General features: G+C 35.6%; 1 protein-coding gene across 1 annotated transcript in view; it reads right to left on the minus strand.

Annotated features, from left to right (window-relative positions):
* Nucleotides 1-2,649: 2,649 nt before the first annotated feature.
* Parp8 (poly(ADP-ribose) polymerase family member 8) overlaps nucleotides 2,650-13,408 on the minus strand; it is a 176,011-nt gene continuing 165,252 nt past the window's right edge. The window contains exon 27 of the mRNA XM_090331960.1: nucleotides 2,650-6,870. Within this exon, the coding sequence (XP_090188086.1) occupies nucleotides 6,768-6,870 (103 nt within the window). The 3' untranslated portion in view covers nucleotides 2,650-6,767. The remainder of the gene's footprint in view (nucleotides 6,871-13,408) is intronic.

Genomic DNA, 13,408 nt, shown 5'->3' on the forward strand with positions numbered 1-13,408 from the left:
ACCAGAATGGTGGGAGAGTGGGGTCCTTGGTCAGAATTCGAGGTGTCCTCATATGATAAAAATATACTTACATGCTGGTATTTGATCAATATTTACAACTAATAGGAGCGATGGGAAGCCAGGTGGGTATTAGTGAATCATTTGACTTCAAGAGGAAATCGGAGTCACTCACAGTAGATTGCATCTTCCAAATGGACTCCAAAGAATAGGACTGTATTGCCATAAATGAGCAACGGATCTTCAGCATTCCCTAGACAATAGTGCAACACATGCAACATAAACATGCACACACACAAATCTGACAATCTGCTAAGTCTTGGAAATTATATAGCATGTTGACAGCATGATATTTACCAAAGGAATGCCATTGCTCTCTTACACATCTCAGTATTTAGGAAGATTTACAGGCTGAGGGAGACATTGATTCTCACTTTTTTTTTTTTAAACCAAGCTCTCTAGAAAAAAAATATCACATTTACAATACATAATGGGTTTTTGCATTCTGTGGTTGCTTTCAAGGCAATCAGCGCCCTCTCTTCATTCATTCTTCCCACCAGTCGCTTACAGTTCTTATCTTTCATTATTTAGTTAACCAGGGACATCAGCAATAATAAACCTAGTTAAATAGAAAAGGTTTAGAGATGGAGAGTGGGAAATCTTAATACTATGTTAGAGCATAGGGATCTCTTTGTTAAGGATTCCAATGAACATACTTCCTAGTTAAATAAAAAATTGGACGTTTTCTAAATTAAAAAACTGCTACATAAATCCTGTGACAAAAACTTGCTCATATGGAATTCTAAATACATGAATTGAAAATCATGCATATCTTTTAAGATGTTACTCTTGTCAGGAAAAAAAGCTGTAAATCATTGCTATTTAAAATGATTTGTGGGACACAGCACTTGCAAACAGAAATAAAGGCTAAATATTCAAAAGTTTCATCATCTTAAATAATGACCTTCAGATTTACCATATTTTTAAATAAACATAGGAGCTTTTACCAGGCACCACTGGCTCACACCAGTAATCCTAACTACTCAGGAGGATGATATCTGAGGATCATGGTTCAAAACCAGCCGGAGGGAGGGGAGGAATGTCTGGGAGACTCTGCTCTCCAATTAACTACCAGAAAACCAGGAGTGGCACTGTAGCTCAGATGGTAGTGTTAGCCTTCAGCTGAAGAGCTCAGGGACAAAACCCAGGCCTGGTGTTCAAGCCCCATGACCAACAACAAGAAAATAAAACAAAACAAAAAACCCAATTTGCATTATCAGCAAAAAAGATCCAGTGGTGTGTCTTGATTTGTTATTATACAAAATACTTGCTAAAAAGTCTAATATGGGGCCAAGAGTGTGGTCTAGTAGTAGACTGCTTGCCTAGCATTTACAAAGCTCTGGGTTCAATTCCTTAGTACCACATACACAGAAAAAGCCAGAAGTGGTGCTGTGGCCCAAGTGGCAAAGTGCTAGCCTTGAGTACTGTCTAGGCCCTGAGTTTAAGGCCCAAGGCTCATGCGGGGAAAAAAAAGTCTAATATGAATTTTGACAATCAGTATAAAAGCTATAGTGTAACAGTAGAATTTAGAACTGTTTGACTATGGAAATTAAGTATTACTACCAATTTAATACAAATGTAATTCAAGTTATCATTGGACATCTAATCATTCCCTTGAAAGCAAAAGTTGAAGTTTTTGTAGGTTCACTCTAGATCTTCATATTTTTAAAATTATATTGTGTCAATTTTTCTTTTACTATAGTTATGGAAAGAATATTACACATGGAGTCATTAATGAATCCTGGGTCTTCCTGGCTATTTTTCCCACTGATGTGAATCCATATTACTTTCATATGTCTCTTACATTTGTGCTATTCTTGAGTTCAAAGCCTTTTTATTATCATAAATAAACTGAAGGCCTCATAAGGGAAGCACAACATTTAACACTGCCTGATTCCTAACACCAACAGCAACATATTTCTAGGGTCACTGATAATTAGCACTACTCAACAGAAACTTTCTATGTAAATGACTCAGCTATAGTATATTCTGAGAAAAAAAATGTAAGAATGTAAACTTAACTCCTCATAAAGATTCAATATTAGTATTTTTGGAGGACTCTATGTATGCAGTAATGTCTTACTTGGCTCAAGAACTGTATTTTGTAAAATAAAGAGATAAATAATGATGCTCTAAAAATCATCTTCCAATTAGTAATCAGGTAAGAAATGTGTAGAAATTGAGTACAGTTCACTTGAAATGCTCATTTTGACATTATGCCCAGATATTATAAACAGAAACATTAAAAACATGTTCAAAAATCTTTTGCTACAATCCTGCATACTTCTGGCAGGATCTGAAATTAAGATAGTACTCTCATGACCAATTAAGCCTATTCCAAGTATAGGGGGAATAGTGCTAAGAGCTTTTCATTTTTTCCTCTTTATTTTAAAAATACTTTATAAGTGAAAGGGAAATACCAATTTTATTGTTCAGTCCTTCCAAAATGTTGTAGTCCCCAGAAGCAGAATTCATCAAGAGGAACAGCTAAGGCCTACCCAAATATTCAAAATAGTGCCCACATATACCATGTTTTGAACAAATTCAGATTTATTGAAAGTAAACATTTACATTGGCTACAATGTTAGAACTATTACAAAGCTGGATAAAAGAGGCATAAGTAGCAATAGAAAGCAGGTGCAATAAAAAGTGAATAGAGAAAATATGTGGCCTTAGTGATCTTGGCAGTATTTACATTATGTACATAATGTTAAATATTTATAATAACTCTAAGGCACCAAAGGCTAAATAGCAGGTTGCAATACTATTTTGTGCACAAAAGTCAAGAAATATATTGTAAAGGTGTGTAGTTGAAGAAACAGGCGTATCTTAATGTTGACATAAAGGAGTGGCTGTTTTTTTTTAATTGCAAATGATACATTAAATATTGGGCTGACTGAAGAAATTACTTTTAGAATATTAAATTATGTTGACTAGGTAAATAAGAACTAGTTATTACTTGCTGGTAAATGCATAATGTAATCTACTCTTCAACAAAGCTTTTTCACACTCATGGATATGTTTTGTCTAGAAACTACTTGAAATATTTTTGACCTACAAAAACTTATTCTAGTTGCTCATAGTGTGTACAAAATCCCCAAGGAAAGTTTTTACTGGGTAACAATATACATCAAATCCCTATGTCACAAAAATTTAGCAGGTATTTAGTATCCAAATAATTGAATGTCCGGCCTGCCATTCTGGCCTAATTTAAGTTGCTTTTTAACCCCTTTACTCCTTAAAGTAGGCCACTTGAAAGACTCAAATTTTAACTCATTGGGTGCCAAATACACCCTTAATTACTAGTGACTAAAATATCCACGTTACAGCAGGGTTAAGAAGTAGCTAACAATGTCTATATCCAGCATGGTTCTAAAAGTAGAATCATTTGATTTCTACTTATAAAACATTTCTTCCCTATACTGGCAACACAATTTACTTTGCTAAGCAGTCTACCATTGGTCTTGAGGTAGTGTCATGATGAAGAGGTTAGCAGAACAATAGAACATCAGAGTGTTTGGAAATGTGCTTCAAATGCCACACCACGAAACTCCCATTTATTTAGATAATAAATGGAACAAGATTCAGTGACCCTTCATGCCAAATTAAGTCATCATGTGCTGACACTTACACTCTTTCACAAAAAAAACCACAAGTGTTTCCTAAAGACTTTCAGAAGTGCCATGTCCTAAGACAAGTTACGTTTATTAAAATATTATTATATAAACCTTTTTGGTGGTACTAAATATTCAAAGACCTGCATATGAAAGGTTTTCTTTCTTGAAGCAAAGGAGAAAAAAAATTGAGGCATTTCTATCTGAAGTCCTTAAAATTTTCCATGAGAAACATAAATAGCACTTTAGGTCCATTTTGTATACTACATAGTTAGTATAGGACAGAAACTGCAACAACAACAAAAACCCCACAACCCATTTTCAAATCAAACACTTGATTGTGATTGACTAAGCAAGAAAAATAAGACTCATTCTAACAAATTCACTCTAAGGCACAAAGGTACCTTATCACCAATCATCCTACAGCTGGAGATTATTTGTATACTTTTACTTTTTCTCTTCTCATTCAATTGTTTTGTTCCCTTTTTATCCAGTAAAGAAGATAAGTTACTTGTAGGAGGATATTTACAAAATCAGTAATTTGTGGGGAAAAAAAACCTGATAAATTAGAATTTTTCCTCTAGCTCATAGATGAAAGTGATTCCCTTTGCTCAGTGAGTTAATATGTTAAAAATGATGACTGGATTAGTAACTGTTACAATGCGCCTGTGAAAGATTTCCAATGCTTATTAAAATATATTAACAAACATTCTGAATTACCAATTAAGAGTAAACATCTTAATGGGATGACCGAATCAGGGCAAAATAGTAATATAATCTTGAAAATTTAAGAACCTACAATTAACTTACTAATGCCATTAACAGAAAGCTCTTTAGAAAGAGACAAACATCTACATAAGTATATCATAGTATTTCCACATTTCAAAAATTCAATTAAAAGATCGGTTCTTCTTTTGAGTAACTGCTTACAAAACTCACCAGTTTTTGTAAACAAATTTTGTCATTGTGCATTGTAAAACAACCAAATGGATCTTTACAAGAGATCTTATTTAAATGCAATAATATATACATTGCTTTATCTATTTAACATGACCTAAACTAACAGCTACTTTCTTTCCTTAAGTATGTGAGTCTACTCTTATCCTTTAATTGGCTGAAGTTCTCATTATGCCCACTGTGCATCCTCAAATATTTTTATTTTTTTCTCAAATACTTTTTATTTGTCTCCAAATTACTTTCCAGTTCACACTGAAGTTGACAGTTCACACTGACTGAACTGTCAAGAAGTAAAGCCATTATGGATTAGGTTAGTGGGAGGCAGAATGGGAGATAATCCACAGAATTTCTGTAAGTACTGCAATAGTCCTAGTTGCCATTGGTATGCAACATTCTTCCCTCTCAAATCCCGGTATTACACCTTCATGTTCAGGGAATGTATGGAATGTGGACATGTATGTGGGGGAAGGTATGCCTAAATATTTTCTAAAATGTAGTGGTTCAAAAGACTTGGCAGAAAAAAGCAGGTGCCAATTTTTAGCCTCCACAAAATCTTCAGCTATCTGGTCATGGACTACTAATGCAATACTCATAGACTGCCTTACCATACATATATAGTTCTTTAGTCTGGACCTGAGTTCAGAGGCACCAAGTCAAAACAGACCAATATTTTAAAACTATTTTTTTTCTTGCAAAATTAAGTGGCATATGAATTATTTACATTGTAAAAAAATAAATGTTTAATAATAAAAACTTGCTAGCCCACAATGTTGTCATTCTGTATGACTTTTCTCTCACCTTTTATGCCAGACAAAGGACATAAACACAGGATTTATCACATTATACTTGTAAATGAATACACATTTATATTTTTTCTTTCCTACATAAATTAAAATAGATATGAGCCTTGATTCAGGGTTTGAATAGTGACAGACTCACTAATTAAACTACTTTCATGAACTGCCTGATTCCAGAGATATTATCACTCAGGGAAATAAACAGTCAGTTAAAATTGAAATGAATACGAAAACTAGGCCTCAAAGAAAGGATTTCCATCAGAGGAAAATACTGAGAGCTGGTGTTATTGTTCTCTATCAACTTGTGTTCTTTTAATATAAAAGAAGTACTAAAGTTTGCCTTCTTTCTCAATATGAAAAAAAATAAGCAGAGTTATCACATGAAAGAAATATAAAAATGCTGGTGTGGTACAAATAAAATTTTAAATGTTCCATTGTAGGAAATGAAAATTACACATTGTGTCTTTCGAGTCTGAGACCTTTCTTTCAAACATATGATCATCTAAATGTAGAATTATCCCACTACAGGTATCAGTGTTCCCAAGTTAAGACTCAGAGATAAGATTTGAAATGAGTTCAATTTGAACCAACAAGGCATTTCTTTAAACCAATAGAAAACTCCTCTGCAAATATTTTTAGTGATTGAATCATGATAAATTTGGCTCATATCTTGGCTTAAGTCTCAATACACTGTTTATTGAATATTATCTTCTTTTCATTGAATGTTAGAATGGCAGAGCTCTGTCACTATGCACACACATGTACAACACACATCCTGCGCCCATGCACGAATGCATACAAGTAGGTATTTCATACTTTTTTTGACAAAGACTGCTTCCAGGATCCCACTGGTATTTAATGTGGAAAACAGGAGAATATAAAATATTCTCTCTCAAACATGTGGGTGTTCACACCACTGGATATGTAGATATTACACATTGTAAAGTATCTGATAGATTTAGAAGCCATTATAAAATATTTTCAATTCAATTTCATTAGCTTAGAATGGCAGAATAGAATACCAAATGTCCAATTATAGAATTTAATATAAAAATATCAGCACAATACTGTTTTTTCAATCTGTTTATTTGTGTATGCAACCGAAACTTCAATTTAAGTGCTGTTTCAATTTTATTACCAGGTTCCATAACCCTAAAATCAAGATTTTATACCTTTTTTAGGTATTTAATGAGATACTTAAAAATGCTAAGAAAAAAAATCAGTATTCAAAGGGAAAGTTTTGTTTATAATAACAAGAAATTATTTTGTCATCTTCTTCAGTTCAAAATCCAGCTTTGAACCCGAGGAAGGCTTTTGATCCTGTTAATTATATGGTGGTCCTTTAGCCAGTGGCGGTCTGATTACCGATTACACGGAGGATCTCTCTGTGAATGCCTCCTTCTTGTGTGTTAATATTTGCATCTCCCACTTGGCCATCTTCATAGCTGAAACAGAAAGCACACACACATGAACCATTTAGGATTGAAAATGGCGCCTAAATGCCATTTGAAACCTAAAATCAAAAGCGAACAATAGCTAAGTTAGTTTTCAGTTGTGTTTAACAATGAGTTCTTGTAATTAAATATGAAGCAGTCTATTATTACATGCCATGCCTTAATTTACTCATTTCCTTTCATTTATTATTTCAAGGAAGAGTGGTAATGCTGTTTTTTGAACTCAGGGCTTCATCTTCATTAGGGAAGCACATTAGGGACATACCCTCAACCCCTTTTTGCTGTATTTTTTTTTCATTTAAGTTCTTGCATGATTTTGCTGCATAGGGCAGTATTGCAGTATGATCCTATTACGTCTACATCCCATGAAGCTGGAATGACTCAGACAAGCCACAATGGCAGACATGTTCTTTGCAACAGAGTTCCATTAACTTTTCATGAGGTTGGCCTTGAACTACATTCCTTCTCTCTGTCTCCCAACTAGCTGAGGTAATATGCATGATCCAGTAGGTCAAGCGGTACATTTTAATTTCAGTTGGCCATGTTCATGTAAAGCACTGTCTAAGCGGCATGACCCTGTTTCCTTAGCACTTCAAGCACTGTACATAGCAAGTGTGAAGCTAACAGCAAAAGAAGAGTCCAAGTAGAGCCTCATGCAGTGCTTCCTTCTTCATTGAGTAGTGAGTCACTTTACTTTTTACCATGTTGCTTTGTCACGCCTGTCTTCTAATTATTATTCTGCTTCAATCAGGCCTTCATTTTGTCTTTAGTACTGACTGCTTGTTCTGTTTAGTGTGTAACATAGTCCACTTAGCTGTCACTGCACTTAAGAACATAAACTGAACTCAGCTGTGAAAGAGAAGGCATAATATCAAGAGGTTTGCAACTGCTAAAGTCTTCAGAAAGTAATTACATTTCAGAGAATTCATTTCCTCAAATGAATTTACTTGGCAATAAGAATTTCTAAAGAATGAATTTTCCAACTTTCATGATAATATTTGAGAATGAAAGAAGTGATGAATTAATTTTACTGAATAAAAATTGCTTCTATAGAGAAGCCTTAGAGAAGTGGTAATTACTTCAAAATAGATAACCAAAGGCATAGGATTAATGCATGCCAGTGTCTGTCTCCCTGCATTGTAGATAGCACAATATATGCATGTGACACAAAAGATACACAACAACAAGAATTTGGCTCCTTACATGTTCCAAGGCTTAAACCCCAAGCGGTAATTCCATTTTTTTTTACCAACTCTTGAGTTGGTCCAGGTGGTGTGTCAATGTGTTTCTTTTTTGCCATATAAGTTTTGCATTTAGGATATAGTCATTACACTGTGTGGCTGTAAGTACACAAGCCCGATATGAGTATTTTCTTAGAAGACCAGATCTGTTAAGAGCTAGGAAATACATTAAATAAAAACCATTGAGAGTTGTTCAAGCTAAAGAACCTGGAGATTGTGGCAGTCTTATTAAGAACTGATTTACTGGGCAAGTTAAATATGCCAGCCTAGGGGCCAGGAGTTTGGCCTAGTGGTAGAGTGCTTGCCTACCATGCACAAAGACTCGGGTTTGATTCCTCGGTATCACATACTCAGAAAAAAAAAGGCAGAAGTGGTGCTGTGGCTCAAATGGTAGAGCTTTAGCCTTGAGAAAACGCAAGAACAAAAGCTCCGATTCTGAGCCCAAGCCCAGGACCGGCACAAAAAAAAAATTAAAAAAAAATGCTAGCCTAGTTTTTTTTATCAAAGTCCTGCCAAACACTTGACCTGGAGGAAAAGCTAAGCCATGCATATTTCTGAGCAGACAAAGGGGAAGAAAAACAACGAGACCAGCACTCATTAAAAAAAAAAAAAAAACAGGGACTGGGAGTTTGGCCTAGTGGTAGCGTGCTTGCCTAGCATGCACGAAGACCCAAGTTCGATTCCTCTGTACCACATACATAGAAAAAAGCAGAAAATGGTGCTGAGGCTCATGTGGTAGAGCTCTAGCCTTGAGAAAGTCCAAGGACAGTGGTCAGGCCCTGAGCTCAAGCCCAGGACTGGCAAAAAACAAAACAAAACAAAACAAAAACCGATAGAAAAAAACACACACACAAAAAGTGTAGAGAAAACCTATACTCTCACGAGAGAGAAGACACAGAAGCAGGTATTAGAACTTTCTTGGTTCTTTCTAGCTTTTCAATTCAGACATGAGTCTACATATAACTTTATTCTAAGCTCTGAAGTTTAGATGCTTTTTTTCTATGTATGTGGTACCACGGAATCGAACCTGGGTCTTCCTGTATGCTAGGCAAGCACTCTACCACTAGGCCAAACTCCCGGCCCAACCAAAGACATTTTTTGACCATATAGCATATATGATAATAAAGAAAAACAAACTACTTGATTTGGTCAACACAAAAGGATTAAATTTATGAGATAGTAATTGCCCAGTAGGGTTTTATTTTATCATAATACTATATAGAGAAAATCTCATAATTTGTACACAACTGTTATATGATTGTTTATGTTCAGAAGTCAACGAAATTTAAAAAGGACATTGAATAAGTATTATATAAAGAGATGATGTTCTTGAATGAGTTGTTTAGTAGGAAATATGAAAATTTCCTAAAAGGAAACATAGTCCTAGGAGTATACAAAGAGGACTAGGTATTTTATTGAAAAACAGGCACTTTATTCAAAAATATTAGAGGAACAAGATGATAGAAGAGATTTAGCCACTTGGAATCTCATAGGGACAGTAGTTAATTTCATGGATAGAAAGCTTTGAAGATACTAACAACTTTATTCTCAAGTTGAAAACATTTGTTTCTGTCTGCCTAAATCTGGAAATTAGAAATTCACTGTTTTCTATAAGCAGAGTCACTGATCCAAAGTTGATAAGAAACCTGATGTAATAAGCAAATTATCTATTTCCCAATCTAAGAACTTTGCCTTCTTTTAAGGGAGGCCATTCAGTCTTTTGTCATTATTGCCATCCAATATGAATTAAGTACTTCTGCACACATCACCATGCAAAATCCCCATGCTCAAACAAAATCTGCACCTCACCAGGAGAGAAAAAGTCATGACAGAAGCACAGCTACCTGGGAACGTACAAAGCCTGAGCAAAACTCAGAAAGACCAAATGACATTTCTGACTACACAGGCAGGAAAGCCATCAAGGAAAAGATTATCTGTGATGATCTTTTGAAAAATAAGTACTAGGAATATAGCTTAGTGATAGAATTCTTGCCTTGCCATGTGTATGCACTGGGACTGAAAAGAGATGGCCAGAATTTGAACAACTCAGAGGTATGCACCAGAATGGGGAGAATTGTTTTTAAGAAACAGCTTGGGCAGAAATTTTAGCTGCTATTAAATTTGTGAAGGTGGGTTTTAGTAAACTGTAAAACATTATGCTTTTACTTATTATATGTAATGAATACGGAAGACTATGTTAGGAAAACTAATGTGACATAAACAGTGTGATCTCTTCCTTTGTGAATAAGTCACCTCTTTAACATGTCTGCAATTGTATATGTCATCTACTTTTGTAAATACAAATGATCTTATTGGTCATTACATCTTTTTTGATCATTTTTTTCTTTTATCTGACTCTTTAGATACACTTCATACTTTGGACCTCAATAAAAGCCAAATACAAATCTAAAATATTTTTTCTTTTTGTCTTATTTTTCTTCTCACTAAACATTTTCTGATATGCAGGTGGTACACTGCAAGGCACTGCAGGAACAGGGCAGAGAAAATAGCAGGAAACCCTTTGAGAATTTGTCTTTTAAATTTTTTTCTGAATATTTTTGTTTTATTTTCCTTAAATAGTTGTACAAAAGAGTTATCACTCAACAAAGCAGTTTATAAATACAGTGCATCTTGATCAATGTTGACTCAACATTCTCACCCACTCCTCCTAATCCACCCCCTTTCTCTCACTTTTCTTAATCTTTAGGTTATATATTGATTTTTTTGCGAATTACAAAAAGCAGTTAATGTATATAATGCATCTTGATTGGTGTCATCACTTCAACATTTTCATCCCCTTACTTTTCTCAATTCCGTGGTAGGTACAATGGATTTTTGCCTGTATTCTCCCACGTCTCCTTTATGTTGTTCTGACCTTGTCCCCTTGGCACCACAACAACCTTCCCTGTTGAAAGGACCCATTTCCTGGTACTTAGTTTGTTGGGGTATGACTTGGTATTTTAAAACCATTATATTATTTGAGATCTCAACAGAGTATATTACATTTCAGCTAATTCATTTGTAAACCTTGGCTTACCACCAGTGTGTTTACTTAAGATTTATAAACACATTCTAGCTACCCTTCTAGGAAACCATACAACCTATGTTTCTCTGAGTCTGTTTTCCAAGAAGAAGTAAAAATGTCTAAATAACACATGAAGAACTACTCAACATCTCAGGCCAGAAAGGAAATGCGAATCAAAACAATACTGTGATTCAATCTCATTCCAGTTAGAATGACTATTACCAATAAAACTAACAGTAACAAATACTGGTATAGATATGACCAAAACAGAGGAATCAATCACTCTGAAAAGCAGTATAAATGTTCCTCAAAGAGATAAACATAGAGCCACTCTATGACCTACCATTTCCACTCCTGGGCATGTATCCTATACACGACAAATAAAGCCACACTAATGTTGCCAGTACAACCATGTTCACTGCAGTATTATTCACCATAACCAAAATATGGAATCATCCCAGATACCCTTTAATGGATGAATAGATCAAGAAAATGTGGAATATACATATATATATATATATATATACATGCAATGGAATTCTATTTATTCATTAGACTGATACTGAGAATAAGTCTCATGAAAGGTATAACTCAACGAAATTTTAAAAGTTCTACGATGCATTACAGATCACACATTCCTACATAAAATATTTTATTCTGTCTCTAGGCCTCACACTCATGCTTCTTTCCTTTTCACTCAAGACTGGCACTCTACCATTATAGCCACCCTTCCACTTCTGGCTTCAGTTTTGTGAATTGGAGGTAGGAGGCTTGGGTTTGTCTGCCTCGACTGGCTTTGAACCAGGATCCTCAGATTTCAGTTCCTTGGGGCTACAGGCATGAGTCACTGGTGAACAGCAACAAATAAGTTTTGTGAAAGAGGTAGTATTTTTGCATTACACGTTAAGAAATGGATTTTTGGATAGGGATGCCTAAACTGTATTTAACACTGCCCTTTTGACTCAAGGAGATAAAAATGCTTGGTCCTGTTTTCTGCTGATACAATCAATAACTTGTGTTCTTTTTTATTTTTGCCAGTTCTGGGCTTGAGCTCAGGGCCTGAGCCCTGTCCTTGGACTTTCTCAAGGTTAGAGCTCTACCACTTGAGCCTTAGCAACACTTCTGGGTTTTTTCTATGTATGTGGTACCGAGGAATTGAACTGGGTCTTCGTGCATGCTAAACAAGCACTCTACCAGTAGGCCAAACTCCCGGCCTGACTTGTGTTCTTAAACTGCTAGTTTAAAAAAAAAAAAAACTGACATAAGGTAAATGTAGGATATTCATATTTATTTAATGGCCAACTATGTAAACAATTCTGTTCTAAATCAAGGAAACAAACATGAAAGCAATCAACTTGTATGCTGTCCCACTTAAGAGACTTGGTACACAAATTTTGTGGTTTTGACCCTTGTTCTAGTTTCCAGGCCTTTTCCTCATCCTAAGAGCAGTTATTCTAGCCAATCTTTTCTTCTTCTTCTTCTTCCTCCTCCTCCTCCTCCTCCTCCTCCTCTTCCTCCTCCTCCTCCTCCTCCTCCTCTTCCTCCTCCTCCTCTTCCTCCTCCTCCTCCTCCTCCTCCTCCTCCTCCTCCTCCTCCTCCTCTTCTTCTTCTTCTTCTTCTTCTTCTTCTTCTTCTTCTTCTTCTTCTTCTTCTTCTTCTTCTTCTTTTTTTTTGCTGTCCTGGGCCTTGGTCTCAGGGCCTGAGCACTGTCCTTGGGTTTTCTCAAGGCTAGAGCTCTACTGCTACAGCCTCAGCACCACTTCTGGCTTTTTTTTTCTATGTATGTGGTACCAAGGAATGGAATCTGGGTCTCCGTGCATGCTAGGCAAGCACTCTAACACTAGGCCCAATTCCCGGCCCTGGCCAAACCATCTTTTACCTTTTCTTGAATTTTATTATTTTAAAATTATGAAAAATATTAAACAATTTTCACCTCTAGTCCCTAAGACATCCCCTATTCCTTTACCTTAAAATAACACTTTTCTTCTGTGTAACCAAAATATAATAACTATACTGTATATGTAACTGTATAACTATAATGAAATACACCCCTTGCTCATGTCCTGCTGAAAATACCCCCTCCCCCCACAGGCCCTGCACTTGGGGCCTGGTGCTATCCTGAGCTTCTTTTGCTCAAGGCTAGCTCTCTGCTACTTCCAGTCTTTTCTCAATAGTTTATTAGAAATAAGAGTCTCATGTATGCTCCTGCTAGGATTGGCTTCAAACCTCGATCCTCAGATCTCAGTCTATTGAGTAGCTAGGA

Source organism: Megascapheus bottae, chromosome 4 (genome assembly GCF_031878675.1).
Source record: "Megascapheus bottae isolate mThoBot1 chromosome 4, mThoBot2.hap1, whole genome shotgun sequence".
In the NCBI taxonomy this organism is placed as follows: domain Eukaryota; kingdom Metazoa; phylum Chordata; class Mammalia; order Rodentia; family Geomyidae; genus Megascapheus; species Megascapheus bottae.